This window comes from Ptychodera flava, chromosome 8 (genome assembly GCF_041260155.1).
Source record: "Ptychodera flava strain L36383 chromosome 8, AS_Pfla_20210202, whole genome shotgun sequence".
NCBI classification, from domain to species: Eukaryota; Metazoa; Hemichordata; class Enteropneusta; family Ptychoderidae; genus Ptychodera; species Ptychodera flava.
Window position 1 is genome coordinate 32,417,302 of NC_091935.1, and position 18,506 is coordinate 32,435,807.

Here is an 18,506-nt window from a genome sequence, read left to right on the forward strand (position 1 = left end):
AAATTGACCATTTTAAACCAACAATTCTCTAGTGTTTAATAAGCTCAGAACCCACGTAAATTGTATATTTTCGGAAAGCCTGGATATAGGGAAATATTTTGAAGACCATAGTGTCACCATTGTTTACAAAACTATCACGTGACAGGTAATTTGCATAACCTTTCAAAAATCGGTTTTCCCTATGTTTTGTTTCAATGCTTTGAGATATGAGGCTGAAATTTGTGTGAGTGCAAGCTGTCCTAAGGATCTTCAAAAGTGTGTCTCAGAATTTTTTTAAACCTTCTAAAACAATTTTTATGCCAGAAAAACTTCTAGAGCGGTGAATTTAACCCTAGTTGATTTCTTTAAAATTGTGCTAAAAAAAACTAAGCAAGATATAAAAAATCTGAGACACACTTTGGAAGAGCGTTGTCACAGCTTGCATTCCAGCAAGTTTGAGTCAGATATTTTGAAGTATTGAGACAAAACATAGGGAAAACCGTTTTTTGAAAGGTTATGCAAATTACCGTGTCACGTGATAGTTATGTAAACAATGGTGACACTGTGGTAACCAAATTGTTCCCGTATATCTAGGCTTTCAGAAAATGTATACTTTACGGGGGTTCTGAGCTTATTAACCGTTAGAGAATTGTTAGATTAAAAAGGTCAAATTTCTTGTCTTGGAACCTTAATAAATAGCTCACTTGCATATTTTATGAAGTTTTGCAATTAGTCATATAACTCCGAAATAACTGAACTAAATTTAATGAAATCCGCTGCAGATACTAATCAGACAGATATCTAACTATGGTGAAAAGCATGTAGTAGTGTGAATTTACTTAAAGGTTCATTTGCCTCTTCAATGAACTTTGTAATTAAGCATATAACTCTGAAATTACGGCACCTAATTTGGTGAAACCTGCTACAGATATTGATCTGATAAATATCTAATTGTACTGAGAAGCATTTGGCAAAGTCAAGCTAATAGATAGCTCATTTGCATATTTTATGAAGTTTTACAATTAGTCATATCACTCTGAAATACATGCACTAATTTGATGAAATCTGCTGCAGATACTGCCCCGACAGATATCTTACTGTGTTGTAAAGCTGCTAGTAGTATGAAGTTAATTAAGGGTTCATTTACATATTCAATGAACTTTGTAATTAGGCATATAACTCTAAAATTACGGCACCAAATTTTGTGAAACCTGCTACAGATATTGATCTGATTAATATCTAATTGTGGTATGAAACATTGAGCAGTGTAAAGATTAATTAAGGGTTTATTTGCATATATAATAAACTTAATGAAACGTGCTAGATATGTTGATCGGAGAGATATCTTATTGTCCCATGAAGCATTGAGCAGTGTTAAATTAATAAGCAGCTCATTTGCATGTTAAATTATGTTTTGTAAGTAGTGATTTGACTCTGAGAGTACTGTGCAAAAGTTATGAAACCTGCTACATATAATGATATAACATATATCCGATTGTTCTGTTAAGCGCACTACCATTCATGAACATGTTTTAAAACACGTGTACATTCAGTACACGTCTGGTTAAGGAATATTGTAGACTTGTTCTCAAAGTCTAATGAAATCGAGGAAAAAGCGAAATGCAAGTACAGTAAGATTGAATGGCATCCATCGTTCGTAAATTGCAGTAAAAAGACTATGTCCGAATATATATCTTTACCATTTGCTGTTCAAACTTGAACTATGGTAATGATTAAAAAGTGCGACTTTTAACAATAAAGTAATTAAAATAGCTCTGGACCCTCTCCCTCTAGTATGCAATAAGCTTCGTTTGCCCCTAAGTGGTAATCGCTACATCGGAGATCAAAATCAGCGATTTACAATGTCACCATCGTTTCTCTCATTTAAAAGGCATACCATGATTACAAGAATATAATTCAGCAATTTTCATTTTTGTTAATCCGTGAAAATTTTCAACACGAACAGAAGCATGCACGGTGCTACTCAAAGGTATTCATACTGCTTACTGTCCATAAGACAATTTCTTCTATATATTAGTCAATGAAAGATAAAATAGATATATCATGTTCCAAGTGGCCTATGTTCACTGGTTATTTGGAAAATTCGGCCGTCTTTTGTGAGTCTGTCACCAACAACGCTGTCTACTACCCCATACTCTGATCTGCTTACTTATAGTTTCGGTCCCTGTGTTACTCATCGTGCCATTGGAAAGTATTTTGCGCCTGAAATGAAAGGCTGTTTGTCATCCAATCAGAGCTCGTGTAATATATACTGCAGAGTGTGGGACGGTTTCTTAGAGTGTAGGATCGATTTTTCCCACATTGGCGACCCAACACTCCTGGTGGCCAGGAATGTGAAACACTGTGCTCCCATATGATCAGAGTAAGTACAAAATACCAACTTTGAAAGCTGTTGGACATGGAATGTCAATGCTGAAGACAGATTGGCCAAAATACCAAATTTGAACTCAAATGTATCTATGCAAATTTTAAAATTGTTAGTTCATATCTGACAAATATCACTTTAGTTTGTTACGCATACACATTGGAGTCAATTCATCCTTTTTTCAATGGAATGGATGGGATATACAAATGCTATTTAATATTTATATTAAATTATATGAAAAATTATTGGAAAATTGTCAAACATACCAACTTTGACATCATCAAGTCGGATTGGTTTTGCGCTCCCCGTGCAGCCAGCAGAATTGCAGGTGTACACATCAATGTTGAGGGACTTCCATCTCGACATATCCACTAGCACCATCGAGGAATCACTTACACTTCTTTCGATAACAGTAACATTGCTTTGAGTATCTTCATACCAGAATTGAATTTCATACCTTAGTAGTTTTCCTTGCCAGTACTGTTTCTGTGGAACCTATTTGAATCAGGATGAGTGTTTGATATATTTTGTCATTCTGATTGTGGTAGTTCGATATTTTAAAAATTAACTGTATCCATCACATATATTGCCTATGAAAAAATTATACATTCTCGACACTGTGTGAGAACAGCCTCAGGCTCAACAGTTTATCGAGTTTAAATAAGGTCTAATAATAATAATAATAATAATAATAATAATATGAAGACTCTACAGCAGTAATCTTATATTGAAGTGCAACAGAAAAATGTTTAAGGTATTACAAAACAAAGAAGCGAAAGAAGATATCTAAAGTAACAGTAATTCTTGGAGAGATTGGTAACCCTTTTTTGTATATACAAATACTGTGACGACAGCATTTTGAAGCATGAACTACATTGACTTCGTCTACATAGAGATGCATGGACGAACACATTCACAGAGACTTACTTCAACACTGACCCGAGCTTTGTCGTCTGCAAAAGGAGAGACGTAGGACTTGATTCGTTGATAAACTCACCTCCCATGATATGCTAATGTTCTTTTTATGGGGAGAATAATCACAGTCATGGAATTGCCAATCTTTACTCAGCGTCACTCCTTTTACTGGAGCTGAAAAAAAATATTATAGCACTCGGATTGTAATGAATGTTTCTCAATAATCTTTGAAGTCGTATGTTCTTAATGTGCTGTACATCACATAGTTATGTTGCACACGCACTGCTTTTTGAAGATTTTTAATATAGCATATAGTACAACTAATGAATGGTGCCAATGAGAATTTGACCTATTTGATCACAATCGATTTGATATAAAAGTGACCATTGAATAAATCCTATACTGCCTGTATTATGACAACACGTATAATACCAAATGGAAAGCTTTGAGTACAGTCAACATGAATATAAATTTGTCATAATTGTTAAGGTGGATCTGCATGTTGCCAACACAGTTTTTTTCAAAGCAATATTTCTCATCAAAGATGACGAAGAAACCTCCTTACACTATATATTTTCAAAAAGCAGAGACTCTAAAGTTAAGTATGGTAGCAGTAGTTTACTCGAAAGATGAAGTTGGTGTATATTTAGGGTAAATACCTCAAATTTGGTATTAATGATAAAAATTAATTTAAGTCAAAAACGACGTTATTTTTCTATAAATGTAATATTTCACTTAAAAGAAGAGTATATGTAGAAAAAAACGACTATTTTATTTTGCATTATCTATCCTCATTCTAAAATGGCAAGGGTTGAAAGACCAACACTCAAAAAGTGATTAAAATCATGATTAGCAAAATTAAAATGCCTCTTATTCAAAATGTAAGAACTTTATTGCCAAACAAAAAAGTCGTTTTGTAATATAGCATTTATAGAACCTAATGTGCAAATTTCAGAAAATTTGACCCGGCCAGAGTGGAGTTAAATTCTTTGTAAATTTTGAAATTGGGAGGAAAAAACGCCATTTGCATAAACTAACACTTCTTTGTTACGCATCCTACGACTGCTTGACAAGCTAAAAAGGTGAACCTAATCGATATTTTTATCTTGGGTTAAAAAATTAATTAATATTTGCAAAAACGGTGATGTTTGTGCAAAATATGCTGTGTTCGGTGCAGCGCCACCTAAAACAAACATAATATTGTCCTAGGAATTGTGCATATCACCTTTAAGGGCAAAATTTAGCTTATTTATTATGAAACGACGATTTAAAATCACAATTTATTTTCAGTAAGATAACGTGGCTAAATTCGACCTACACTGATAAAGTTATCGTGAGGATATATGATACTAACTTTCTTTTACTAAAATTTAAGTATACACCGTGGTCTCTAATTGAAAAAAACTTTCTGGTTAAACGAGGTAATGGTAATTGAAACGAATTGTACTATTAATAAGAACACATTTGAAACATCAGTGCAGAGGTTCTGTATGTCGACTGTGCTCACCTACACCCAGGTAATGAATTATATGGACAATACTCAGACACTCATTATTCTCAAAGTTATAATTCACCACCCTCATAACATCAATGTCAGTAATTTGATTTTCATTTAAAGATGTTAACACCTCTGAGAACTCGGAAACCAAGTTCAATAGCAATTCAGCGAGAAATGTGTGAGAGTTAAATTGCAGTCCGTTGGAACATGCAAACAAACTTTTATATCTGGTTTCTAGTTGAGAAGAAAATTTTTGATCAAAAAGTAAACGGTAAAAACCCCTGTAACAAGCCCATATGCACATTTGGGACCAATTTACTCATTGGAACGAAACCTGTCCATCATTGAAAATGTATCTTCAAAATTAGTACCACCAATACGCACGGGATAATGGTGAAGTATTTTGTTCAGTCATATGACATCATAAACACAAGAGACATTCTGTGTCTACACCTACACTTTAGAGTGACATAGTAAAATAGACGCTTTCGTCATATGCTATTTGGATGACACTCCTAATTTTTAGGTTGCAGTTTCAAAACACTTACCAAGGAGTCTAACCGTTGTTGACCTTGGTTCACTATCGTCTGTGCGGTCGTATCCTTTGTAAATGTTAGCAGAAACGGACACTGTATATTCAGCGCCACTAGGGATATTAGTAATGTGTGCATACTGGTCAGTCACTTCTGTTTCACCTTGGTAGACCTCGCTGGTGTACCTGACATTGTAACTCTTAATACATTCATTATTGTCAGGTCTTACCATGTGACATTGAACGATGAAGAAGAAGTTTCAATTGCCGAAACATTGAGTGGTGCATCCCTGGCTGTAAAATAAAACATGTATACATATAATAAATGACGTTTGACTAACAGTCGCTTTCTTATCTAAACTGTGATGCATTATTAATAGTCTGTGGGCCCAACTCTAAAAAAGGCTCTAGAAATTGAATTTCGTTCAGAGGACCTTTTACCTGCAAGATGTCAACTGAAAATGATTGTTCATAATACACCGATTGTAAAAAATGAATTTTCAAGAAAAAAGTAAGCTTCAGGAATGAGAATTTTGGACCAAAAATTGAGGTTTTCTCTATTTTTTGGTGAAAATGAAGAAATCTGCATTGTTACATTGTAAATTAATTTCACTGAAATATTTCTCTGCGGTATCATGAAAAAAGTTCGCAAAAGTACTTAAATGGTCAAAATATTGATTAAAATTGCTGATTTTGACCAAAAATGGCCTTTTTACCCCAAATCAGACACCTGTATAGAAGCATTGTTTGTGGCTTAATAACCACTTTTTGTTCCTGTAGTCTAAGTAAGAGATGTATAGTGATTGACATAAATGTGAAACCTCAGACTTTTTACCAAAATTGATGTTTTTTCACCCAAATTCAGGTTTCCTATATTTTTTGGTTTAAATTAAAAAATCTGCATCCTTATATTGTAAATTAAGTTTAATGAAGTATTTTTCCATGTTGTTGAAATATATGCACTCAGAACTGCTTTAATGGTCAAAATATTCATAAAACTAACTCTTTTTGACCAAAAATTGCCTTTTTTACCCCAAACCCAGACATCTGTGTAGAAGCATTCTCTGTGGCAAAATAGCAAACATTTCATTTATGTTGTCTCAGTTTAAGTAATACTTGATGTAATTCTATCAACTTAAATGTGAAATCACAGACTTTTTACCAATATTGATGTTTTTTGCTATTTCCACATAAATAAAGTTCTTCATTGTTGTCATGACAGTGTTGCACATGTGCAGAAACTGGTACAGTAGAAAATATAATGAGGCGTTTTCTCACAGACAAATCACTCAAGGCATAAATTGTGTTTAATTTTTTTATTCTTAAAGATCTCATCAAAGGTAATTAATACAGACAGATTGTGGTGAGACTGTAATGAACTGCTTTTTGAATTTCTTTTTGAATTTAGTGTAATATATTTTTAAATTGTTGAATAGAGCTTCTTATGTTTTAAACAACAACTGTGATTTCATTCACATTGCAGGTATACAGAATGTTAGTTCATTCAGGATCCCTGTCAATGTCTGAACAGCTGTCATCACTTTCATCTTCTACACATTCATTTTGCTCCTTTGTGTATGTGTTTGTACAGGAAACATACTGACACAACTCAGTGCACAGCAATTCCACTTCTCTACACGAACATCTTGAAGAGCATCCAGACTTCTTGCATTTACAGCTTACAAAATTGATGATAGAATCTGGTGCAGGGGGAAATGACATCCACTGGATTGATAACTCTGAGTCTTGCACTATCCATCCATGTCCATGTGGGCTGGGTGCATCCATTTTGGCTTGCAAACATAGCCTGTAGATTGCTGTTTGGTAGTTTGCACGCTGTGTATGCAATGTCAGACTGTCTTTGTTTGGAGGGAGGGCACCATCATTTTGTGAACCAAGACGAAAGCAATTGTATCTTGCTTCATTCACATTACTGCATTTATCTTGACCATACAATTCACAAACAAATGACTCAATTTGTGTCATCAGTTTATCACTCACTGTCCATGATGTTCCTAGCTCTTGGAATGTATCAGTGTAAGTATCACTCATTAGCAGCATATTTGCCATCTTCTTCTTGCCCTTGCCTCTGAAAGCACTTACACTGTCGCAACCTGAGAACACATGAAGACCAACAAGAGCCTGTGCAGTTTCATCTCCCAAGGCCTCTGTTATTTTGTTGATATGTATTATCTGACCATTTTTGCTGGTTTGATGTAGGAACAGCTGGCTTTGTAATTGATGAGCACAACTCACAGCTAACATGAAGACATCTGTATCAGGACTGCAAATGACAATGTTGTCTACCTCCCTTGAACTGCAGAACTTGCAGTGTCCTTTGCTTTGACTTTGTGATTGTAACTGGAGTAGATTGGTTTCTGTCAGTTCCATTAGAGTCATCTCCATGGCTCCTCTGAATGATAATACCATTTGTATTGTGAGTTGTTCCTTTCCCTTGAAAGGTAAAGTGAGATGGAAACAACTGTTGTGAACCATAACAAAATAAAATACAAATTGTGTGTGAAAAATGTTGTAGTCATTGTGACAAAACTTGAAGTAAAAACTGTCATTAGTTACATTTTCACAATGATTTTTAAGGCACATCCTCCCTCAATGACCAATATCTTGTATGAGAAATAATAAATAGACTCAACCTACCACTGAGAGTTTCTTCACCGAAATCATTATTGTCCCACACCAGTGTCGTGAATACCACTTGACAAAATCCTTGTGGAAAGCCGTCACCTTGAAGTTGCTGAATAGCCAGTGCTGTGTCATGCTCTAGTACTTGTGAGTGTGAAACACAGTGCCCTAAACCATTGAGTAATCCTATCAATGATGAAGATCCAGTCAGATGACGGACTGCCATACCAAGTGACAAGTGTTTAGGGGTGAGTTTCCGTCCTTGAGATGACAAGGAAATGATATCCTGACAAATTGACAACAACTTGTGTTCAGCATCAGCCGATACTTCACCACGGTCTGTTGGCATAAGGTCCTTTGAAGTGCCAGTACACCATGCCAGGAAGTTAAACAGCTTTGTAGGTACAATATCTCTGCTTTGTTCGGTTGTTGTTGGTGTAGGTCTTCTGCCTTTGGAGGCAACCTTTTGACATCTTCCACTCGTTCAAGTAGGTTACGTATATGCATTGAAGTGTGCACCATTGTCCATCTCAAGCATTTCATCTTGACCGTTTTCAGAAATTGTTGTCATTGACTGTAACTCTACTTCATCTTCTTCGTTGTCAGAATCTGTATTGGTTATGTTCAAAATCTGACTAACCGAAGAAGATTCTTCTTGTTGACACATTATTAGTTCACATTGTCTCATGCCTGGCCGAACAAACATGAACCTGTCACCAAATCTCTTTTGCAGCCTCTTTTTCAAAGACGATTTCTGATATGTGGATGCATCAATATTTTCATTGTCCTTGATCATTTTAACAAAGAAGTTTCTCAAGACATTCATCTGCATATATTCATTGCCATCAATTAGTCTCTTCTGTACCACTTCCTCGCAAAATTTTTTGAAGCTTGGAGCATACATAATACCACTGTCTTCCTCTGCTTTTTTCTGGTAGGAATGTTACACACTTGACGTAACTTTGATAGCATTATGATACTTCAATTCAATGCTTACCAAGTCCTGACCTCTTATTTGAAGCAGAAGCTTCTCGTCTTTCTTCGATTCAGCAGCTTTAATTAATGTACGTCCGTCAGTTTCACACGACACTAGTTTTTCAAGTGACCTCTTTCGGGTAAACCGGTCAAGTTTTCGTTTCTCGCCCTTACATAAAATGCATATCGGTGGTAGTATATGTGTACTTCGGCGTTTTGTTGTTGAAATGGTAATAAAACCAGGATTCGACCTCAGATATCGCTTTGCAGGAGAACCTTGCTCATTGTTGTCATGTTTTTCTTCTGCTGATTGAGCTGGTTCATCTGGCACGAGAGTTTTACGCAGCTTGCCTTTCCCTTTACGCTGTTCTGCTTGAGCTAGACGCAGTTTATCTGTGAAACGCTGATAGCATACACGGTGATAGCCCGACTAATCTCGACACTCCGGGTTGAACTGTAGTGCGACTTCCTGCTCCACACCGTCAGGATTCTTCCATATGTTAATACAATGGAGTATTTTTGCCCAAGATTCGTCCGTAAAAGAGCAAATCGGCTCATTTGCTTTGTTTTGACGGAATGGCATATGCATTCCCTGCTCATAGAGGCAGCCATCTTGCACTGCTTCTAACGTGCGCTGTGATTGGTCAATTGACGCAATCACCAATGACGACGCTTGTTCTTAAACGGGTTGGGTACGGATAATGACCTTTGATACCTATTTGCATACTCTGTAAACTCGTTATTTTTGAGCGAAATTTTGTGCACAATGAAACTTCTTTTTTACTAGAACGTTGGTTTTCTGTGAAGGAAGAGTGAGGACTCTCTATTTATACACATAATTCGTCGGATAAAACTACTCTGAAGGTTTTGAAACGATAGACCCGGTCGGCCCACAGACTATAGGGAGTATTGTACACTTGTTCTCAAATACGGATGGACTTGAGGAAAAAGCAAAATGCAAGTAAGAATGAAGGCATCCCTCGCTTGCACATTGCACTCAAAGACTATCTTTTGAATATATATCCATATCATTGGCTGTTCAAACGTTAACATCATTTTCGAAAATAAGCGTTCTAATTACATGGTCAATGTACACATTATGTCACTTGCATAAAATAAATGCCAAAAGGCGAAATAGGTAAGAGAAAAACACAGTAAATAAATGAAAAACGAGAAGGGTCATGATTAAGAAAGTACGGAGATGCCAGGGAATTAATTGGTATGCTTAAATGGGTAATTGAAGTATCAACTAATGATACGTACTTGATAAACATATTTCGTACCAGAATCAAAACCGTAAACAAATGTAATACGTATAACAGTGCCATGGTGGAACCATGTAATGATTAGGTATAACTTGGATCCTCTCCCTCCAGTATGCAAGAAGTCATTGATACGGTCCCTCTTGTAATTTGGGATTTGTCACGGGAAATGACTAAATAATAGTCGATATGATGCGCATGAAAAAAGAAATGCTGATATAAGGCCGTGTCTGTGATTGAAGCCCATACTGGATTGTATTAATCGTATCGTAAACATGTGACATTATAGATTGAATGGCATAAGGATATGCCCTTTTACCAAGTGTGAGAGAATTAGATATGTCATGCCCTGGTTCTTGAAATTTCAAAATTCAACTAATCTGCAAGAAACAGGAATGTCAGAGTAATGGCTCTTGACAAAAAAGTCAGAACGCCAAATGTGGACCAAAAATTCTCCTTCCCCATGTTCAGTACAGAAGAGACTTTATATAATCAGCTATTGATACAATCTTTGTATGATCAACTTCTGCTGCAAGTGTCATGAGATAAAGTGCAGTCATCAAGAATAAAAGTCACTAAACTACAAACTTTGTTTCCCTGTTTAGATCCTCAAGTTTACTACAGAAAACAATGGAGATGTTTCATACCATGGTGGTAAAATGTAAAGCCAATCTGGGCTGCCGCCTTAATTACAAATGTTAATTGAATAATTGAATTAATAATATCGACAGGATGTCGCTAACCGCTTTGGGACTACTGTAAAATCAACATCTGTACCGTGTTTCATCAAGCAGTATTTCAGGACATGTCATACTAATTAGTAAAGTTCATTAAATATGCAAATAAGAAAATAATTAACATGATACGGATAAACGTCTTTACCGTGGGCGTACAATAGAGGAATTACTGATGACGCAGCCATTTGCATTCACTAGGAGTGAGTTTTGGATTCTCATAGCATCACTTTGACCTTGTGAGAAATTTGAATAATCATAATGGGCACTTTCGTGGCATATGGTCGTACAGGGAACACATTTTGATACATATGCGTTCTCCGACAAAAAACGGAACACATTTTCAGTTTATTTTCGACTCATTTAGTTGCTATATATTTACAGACATAATATGCAAGATTCAACGACAGTGAACACCTGAAACATTGCAACAATACGGGATTCTGGGACCAAACATGTCATGTCCGATCAGTAGCGTGGCTATTTTTTTATATTTGCATAGATTTACGATAATCCAGGTTTTATAGGGACCATCCTGTTGAAAGGAACATGAGCTCAAATCTATACTATTTGATCAAGTATTTCTTGACATATCAGCCTAATTACGAAAATTCATAAAATATTCAAATCAGAAATAAATTGTTTATTACAAAGTGTTGCTACTGCAACACTTTGTGATAAACATCTGTACCAAGTTTCATCAACTTTGCGACAGTATTTCTTGACATATCATACTTATTATGAATTTAATTTAATATGCATTAATGTGCATTAATTAATTAATTTAATATGCATTATCATTAATTGACATAATACTGCTTAATGTCGTCGCACATTATTAGAGTACTGACAGATTAATGTCTGTAAAATGTTTCATCAAATTTGGTTATTTATAGACATAGCACACTAATTAGGAAAGTGCATTATAATTAATATATGCAAATAGGCAATTAATTGGCATGATACTGCCTAATGTCTGTACAATTACAATGCTGTCTGCTAAACATCCGTACCGAGTGTCATCGAAATTTCTGTAGTAATTTGTAAAATTTGCTGCAGAATTTCTATATATATAATGCTTATTACGAAATTTTATCAAATATGCAAAGTAGAAATGTATGGACATGACATCTGTACCAAGTCTCATAAGTAATTATGAAAATTCGTTAAATATACAAATTAGCAATTAGTTGACAGAAAAAACTCACAAATGTCTTTGTGTGCTATTAGAGCTTTGTGTGACCAAAATCTGTCCAAAGTTTCATTAAATTTGGTGTAGTCTCTCAAGAAACAGAGCCCTTTTTAAAAAAATAATTATGCAAAATAATTTTGCAAATTAGCGCAATGAATCCTTGTGCCAAGTTGGAAATGAATTGGCTCAGGTATGACTGAGATATCTGAGTGGACAAACGCACAGAGCACGGACGCAAGGAAGCACCGATTCCAAACCATAAGTCCCCTGGACTTCATCCGCAGGGACTAATAAGCTATGTTTGCCGTGGGCCTCTTTGGAAAATCCACACTCCCTTAATGGCGATGGCCACACCAAGGACCAATATAATTAATTTACAATGATACCATCGTTTCTCTCAGTTAAAAGGCATAACTTGATTGCATGAATATGATTTAGCACTTATCGTTTTTGTCAATTCGTGAGAAAATATTCAACATGAACAGAAGCACTCTTGGTGCTAATTAAGGGTATTCGTCCTGCTTAAAGCTTATAAGCTGTTAACAATAAACATTTTGTTCAGGTTTTGTGTGTTCTTCGGGTTAACTCAATTGAGTCCGACTCCCATATGCTCTATAAACGTTGATTAAAAATGAAACCCAAAATGATGTTATGATTTCATTCATCATTGCATTTGCTTACGAAAACCATTCATCTTTATTCAATAAGACATGCTCTGTCTCCAATCTTTAAAGGTACGAAAACGCACAATAATTTTTAACAATTTAACATTTTGATTTTACATGCTAAAAATTCAATTCTGAAAAATAGTGAAAATTTTCATATTTGCAAATGAACATTTTTTTGATATTTGGATATATGGATATCAATTTTCTACATTGAGTAATAGATTGTCCCTGTGGTCACCAGACTATATTTTGCTAATATGGAGAAAAGTCATAACTCTCCAACCGTCCCATTGATGTTTCGTTACAGCAAAAGGGATTTTCATTGATTTTTCAATCATACGGATATGCAAACGATCTTCAACAATGAATAACATTAACGATAAACTTATTATACGGATATGCAATCCTAGTCAGTACAAAGCCATAGTAAAGTTTAGATGAAGGGTAAGGTCAGGTTCAGAACAGCGACGATACGGAACATAGGTGCAAGATGTGATCTTTCAAATAGCTCGCAAGATACTTAGCTTCTGAACCTTTACATTTTCTGGCATGTTCATGGTTTAGCGTTAAAATATGTGGGTTAGACTCTCTACAATACTGGCAAACTTTGTCATAGTTTGCCTAACGGAGACACGGATTATAAACAATGCATATTTTTCGAATAGCATGCATTCTTTGGTGAGGAATTTTTCAACAGGGATTCCCTTTTATTAAAAATTGTACATTAGAAACAGAGCTCTAATGTGATCTGAACCGAAGTAAGTTAAACATAAAAATGTAAAAGGTGACGCACACAAAATTTCAACGGTGATGACAGATTGGCAAAAAATACCAAATTTGACCTGAAAAAGGTATGTATGCAAATTTTAATATCTGTAATTGGTATCTAATATTTATATTATTAGGTCATATAAACAATTATTGGAAAATTGTCTCACATACCAACTTTGACAGCATCAAGTCGGATTGGTTTTATGCTCCCTGTGCAGCCAGCAGAATTGCACGTGTACACATCAATGTTTAGGGACTTCCATCTCGACATATCCTCGATCACCATCGAGGTATCACTGGTATTTCTTTCAATAACAGTCACATCGCTTTCAGTGTCTTGATACCAGAATTTAATTTCATATCTTAGTAGTTTACCATGCCAGTACTGACTCTCTGGAACCTGTTCAAATCAGGATGAGCATTTGAAATATTTCGGCATTCGGATTGGGTAGTTTGACAACTTTGTTAAGTAACAGTAGCCATTACATTTATTCCCCATGAAATATTGATACATACCTGTATATAGATTCTACATAACGACAGTTATCTTATTTTAATGTGCAACAGAAAAAATACACGTGTCTGATATCAAGATCTCTTCTCGTCAGATAAGAAAAAAAATCGTAATGTCCGGAATGTAAGAGATTTTGCCGCTTTAATTTACATAGGCGACTCAATTGAGAACTAAGAAATATATTTCAAAGCTATCATTTGTGACTTTAGTTGTGACTTTGACGGAAAAAAAAAGAAAACAAAAACAGGATTTATATACAAGCAGTATTTACTAGTTAGAACAAACCAGAATCGGGGTATCCATGGGAATATATGCATCAAATGTTAGAGGCATTGAGCTAATTGTTTACTATTCATGCATTTATTGAGGTCATTCGCATATTCAGTTTAGCTTATTTATCATTTAAAAATCATTTTCGTATATGAAAAAAGACAGGCGATACTTTCTTCCAAGTTATGGAAGCAATGGGTACAAAAACCTTATTTTCAATTACCAGCAAAACATTAGAATTAATAAAAATGGTCACAGTTGGTTCCACACTGATCTAGGTTTGTCGTTTGGAAAGGGAGATAATTAGGTCTTGGACTTACGTTTTTTGGTTAACTCACCTCCCATGATATGCTTACATTCCGTTTATTGGGAGAATAATCACAGTCATGGAATTGCCAATCTTCACTCAGCGTCACTCCTTTTACGGGAGCTGAAAAATTCATCATAACACTGGGATTATAATCATGGTTTTAAAATTCTCTTTGAAGTCGTATGTTTTTTTTAAACAGTCTTTAAAATATGTTGTTTATTCTTTGTTCGGGCTCAGTGAGTCATAGTTATGTTGCAGATGCATAGCTTTTTGAATACTTTTGGTAATTATATCGCATTGCATTATAATAAAAACACGTTTGGCAAATCGTTACGGGGGTTCTGTATGCCGACATCCGTCGACTGTGTACAGCTTCACCAAGATAATGAATTATATCAATACTATTCATTTATTCATTATTCTCAAAATTACAATTTACCATCCTCATAACATCTATGTAAGTCATTTCATTTTCATTTTAAGATGTATTTAACACCTGTGAGAACTTGAAAATCATGTTCTGTAGCCCTTTAGCGAGAAATTTATGAGAATGAAATTAAAGTCCGTAGGAACATGCAACTAAACTTTAAAGGAATCGGGTGTCGAGGTCAGAAGACATTTTGTGAACAACAGTAAAGAGGAAAATCGCTGATACACAAAATTAAAGTTATTGCTTTAAAACGAAAACTCTACATTAAATCTCCATAAGGTATTGCAAAGTAGATATAAAAACCTCTTGACAATTTGTTCTAGAGTTATTTTTAAGTCTGGCCATTTCTTCAGTTTTCAGCCCACATGCACTAAGGGGACTATTTTACTCACTAGAACGAAACGTGACCATCGCAAAAACGTATTTTCAAATAGAATACCAGAAAACATGAGACAACGGTGAAGGTTTTTTTCAGTCTAAGACCTACTTAAATACAGGTAACATGATGTGTCTACACCCACACTTCAAAGTAATATTGTAACAATTGTAAAATGTTATTTTGGATGAAACTTCATCCCCATTTTTATTACATTAGGCTGCAGTTCTATCGAAATCTTAAAGGTAAAGCATGAGCACCAATGTCTTATAGTAGGGTTCTCTTCCAAAATATAAGTGTATATTTTCCATCCCTTGATCCAATTCATTGTTATATACTTAAGTGTTATAAATTGTCAGATATGTGTAGAAAGTAATGGCTTTCAGACACTGTATGGCTTCGCTGATTAGGATTCCTCGGGAACGTGGGCCTATTTACGCCGAAAATATCAAGGCCAGATGGAATGAAAACTATCTAGCCAAATTGTGAACGTCTTTGTGACGGGACGATACCTTGAGCATTCGGGTCAGTCACAATCAGGGTGCTCTAGAGTGTTTCACGTTTGTTAAATGTACATTTAAGTTATTTTTTACTGAAATTGTTGAAGTCTTTAGAAAACATTAATAGTATTTGCAGCAAAATTTTGCTTATGTTTTGTTAGTTTTATAGTCATTTTTGTAGTATGGTAAAGTGTCACGGACACTACACATTCAGGAATATGTGTGTGAAACAAACTATTATTTATTATAACCAGTAAACCTGTAAAATAGTAAAATTATGACTGTAATTGATTACAAACAAATCAAAAACATATTATTAAGGACATATTATTAAGTTTGACATAAAGAATATTTGTAGTACTGGTATTTTTCAATAACCAGAAAATTTTATCAGAAATACAACACTGAATGCGAAAATGCTTGAGATAACTGGTATGTAGACAATGATAACTGGTATGTAGACAATGCTATACAATGCAAAACTGTCCTAGTAACACTATAAAATGAACAATAAATGATTTACTGAACATTTGGTGTCGAACATATTATTGTGGTCTGTATTTCAGTAGCGTCACAGACACTACATATTTAAATACTTAAAGGGGCAACTTCTTTTTCAGTTTTAACAGACAATATTAAACACATATTCTCTATCAGAAGTCTAATTAAAGTCATGAAGAGTATACTATAATACTCTCTTGCTACTCACGGTGATATTTGTAGGTGACTGGAGTATTTTAAGTATTTGGTCAGCATCTTATTGTGTATAAGGGGGAAAGAGGTTGCACATCTGACTATTTATGGTGGTACTGCAGTAGTGTGGGCTCCATTATGGATCTTTGTCAATAGTGATGTATATAAGGGGAGGATTTATGTCCCGTTAAAAACTATCTACTGTTGATTGACCAATCAGAATGCTCAATTCAGGGTGTTTTATTTACTCGTAAAGCCTTGGTCACCAAATTCCAGAAACAAATGACAGCGCCGTATACTGTCCAATCAAAAGTGGACATGTCATATTCTGTAGACATCTGGTACGTTTTTTTTCCTAATAATGAAATTTGGTAACACAGCGGAAACCAGCTGCAACACAAAGTCTGCAGTGGTACAAACATAAACTAATGTGCCCTAGAGCATTTATAGGATGTTCCATTACATTGGAAGGCTATTTCACAAATAAAAGTTTTAATTCATATCCTAAACATGTTACTTGACAAAGGGGATGGTTGACGTAAACACATTGAAAACGAAAATATATCAGTTAGGGGCGATAGTTTTTAAGTCGGATAAAACCCTCGTACTCGGGGTCTTCTGGTATACATTTTATAGTTGGGTTGGACTTTATATACCATAAACCATAAACCATAAAACTTATATACCAGAAGAGCCCTCGTACTCGGGCTTTATCCTATACTATTGTTATTTTTCTGTTTTATCCCCTTTTTTGCATTATAAGGTTGTATTATTTGTGTTTGATAAAATTTTGTAGTCGTGTGTTGTTTGTTTAGGGAAAGCTATGGCAAGACATAGTCGGATCTAGCATGTAGTGTCTTTTGAATGCTGTGATCCTGAAATCAATGTTTCAAAACCCAAGTGTGTGGTTTCTCTTCAGTCGCAAAGTCCTGTCTTTCCTAAGTTGTTGTGTTAGGTATTTTGATTTTTATATGCTTGTTCTTGTTGTCGTTTTCATGTGTTATTGGCTTCAAAAAATAAAGCCAATAATTGCATATTTTTTATCTTGTGTTGAGATTTTTTTGTGAATTTTGTTTTTGACAAATGTGTCTTTTATGTTTTTGTTTCTTTTGTAGGCTGTTATTGGGGGTTCAGGGAAAAGGGTTTTAATGTTTCGTCCTTTTCAAGTTCCTCCCATATTTTGCAAGACTTTCTTTCAAGTCTTTTGTTTTATATGTTGTTGTGAAGATTGCATTATTTGTTATTTCCTTCTTTATTTTACTTGTACTTTTTGTTGAGTTCAATTCCTGTGTTTGATTTCTGTTGTAATTCTAGTTATTTCTATTTTCGTGTATTCTCTGTAAATTATATTTTCTTGTAAAGAAATCAACTATCTCCTTGAAATCGTTTGGGTCATTGCATGTACAGAAGTATCTGAGAATTTCACCTTCAATTAGCCCTTTAAAATTTGATTTGGGTAAGATGATTCTCTGTGCAGATATTGGAATGTTCCAATTAGTTTTGTGTGGGTTATAATATCCAAAATATTTTCTCGGTTGTGCCTTGGGCCCTTCAAAATTTTGACGTCGAGAATTTATTTTTGTTTTTCGAGTGATTTCTTAACTGTAACGTTAAATGTTGGGTGCATTTTGTTTATTCTATGGCTGAACTCTGCCAGTTGGTTTTGTGTTCCAGTAAAAATTATGAAAATGTCATTTCTGAATCTTTTCCAAAAGTGAATTACATTTTGGTATTTAGAGATGATTTCCATTATGAAATGCAATCATGGCAATCTCCAGCAATGCATTTCAGCCCATTAAACAGCCACATATTTGGCGGTAGAATTCATTGTTGAATAGCCCAAAGACTTGAAAGAAAG

General features: G+C 34.9%; 2 protein-coding genes across 2 annotated transcripts in view; both read right to left on the reverse strand.

Annotated features, from left to right (window-relative positions):
- LOC139139127 (uncharacterized) overlaps nt 1–18,506 on the reverse strand; it is a 49,917-nt gene that overhangs the window by 5,014 nt on the left and 26,397 nt on the right. The window contains exons 6-10 of the mRNA XM_070707927.1: nt 14,678–14,769; nt 13,727–13,955; nt 5,327–5,604; nt 3,363–3,454; nt 2,632–2,860 (exon numbers count right to left, since the gene is read on the reverse strand). Coding sequence (XP_070564028.1) covers nt 2,632–2,860; nt 3,363–3,454; nt 5,327–5,543 — 538 coding nt within the window. The 5' untranslated portion in view covers nt 5,544–5,604; nt 13,727–13,955; nt 14,678–14,769. The remainder of the gene's footprint in view (nt 1–2,631; nt 2,861–3,362; nt 3,455–5,326; nt 5,605–13,726; nt 13,956–14,677; nt 14,770–18,506) is intronic.
- On the reverse strand, nt 6,612–8,346 carry LOC139137956 (uncharacterized). Its single transcript, XM_070706192.1, has 2 exons — nt 7,969–8,346; nt 6,612–7,764 (listed from the first exon to the last, which is right to left on the reverse strand). The coding sequence occupies exons 1-2, from the start codon at nt 8,086–8,088 to the stop codon at nt 6,811–6,813; spliced, it is 1,074 nt and encodes a 357-aa protein (XP_070562293.1). The 5' UTR covers nt 8,089–8,346; the 3' UTR covers nt 6,612–6,810.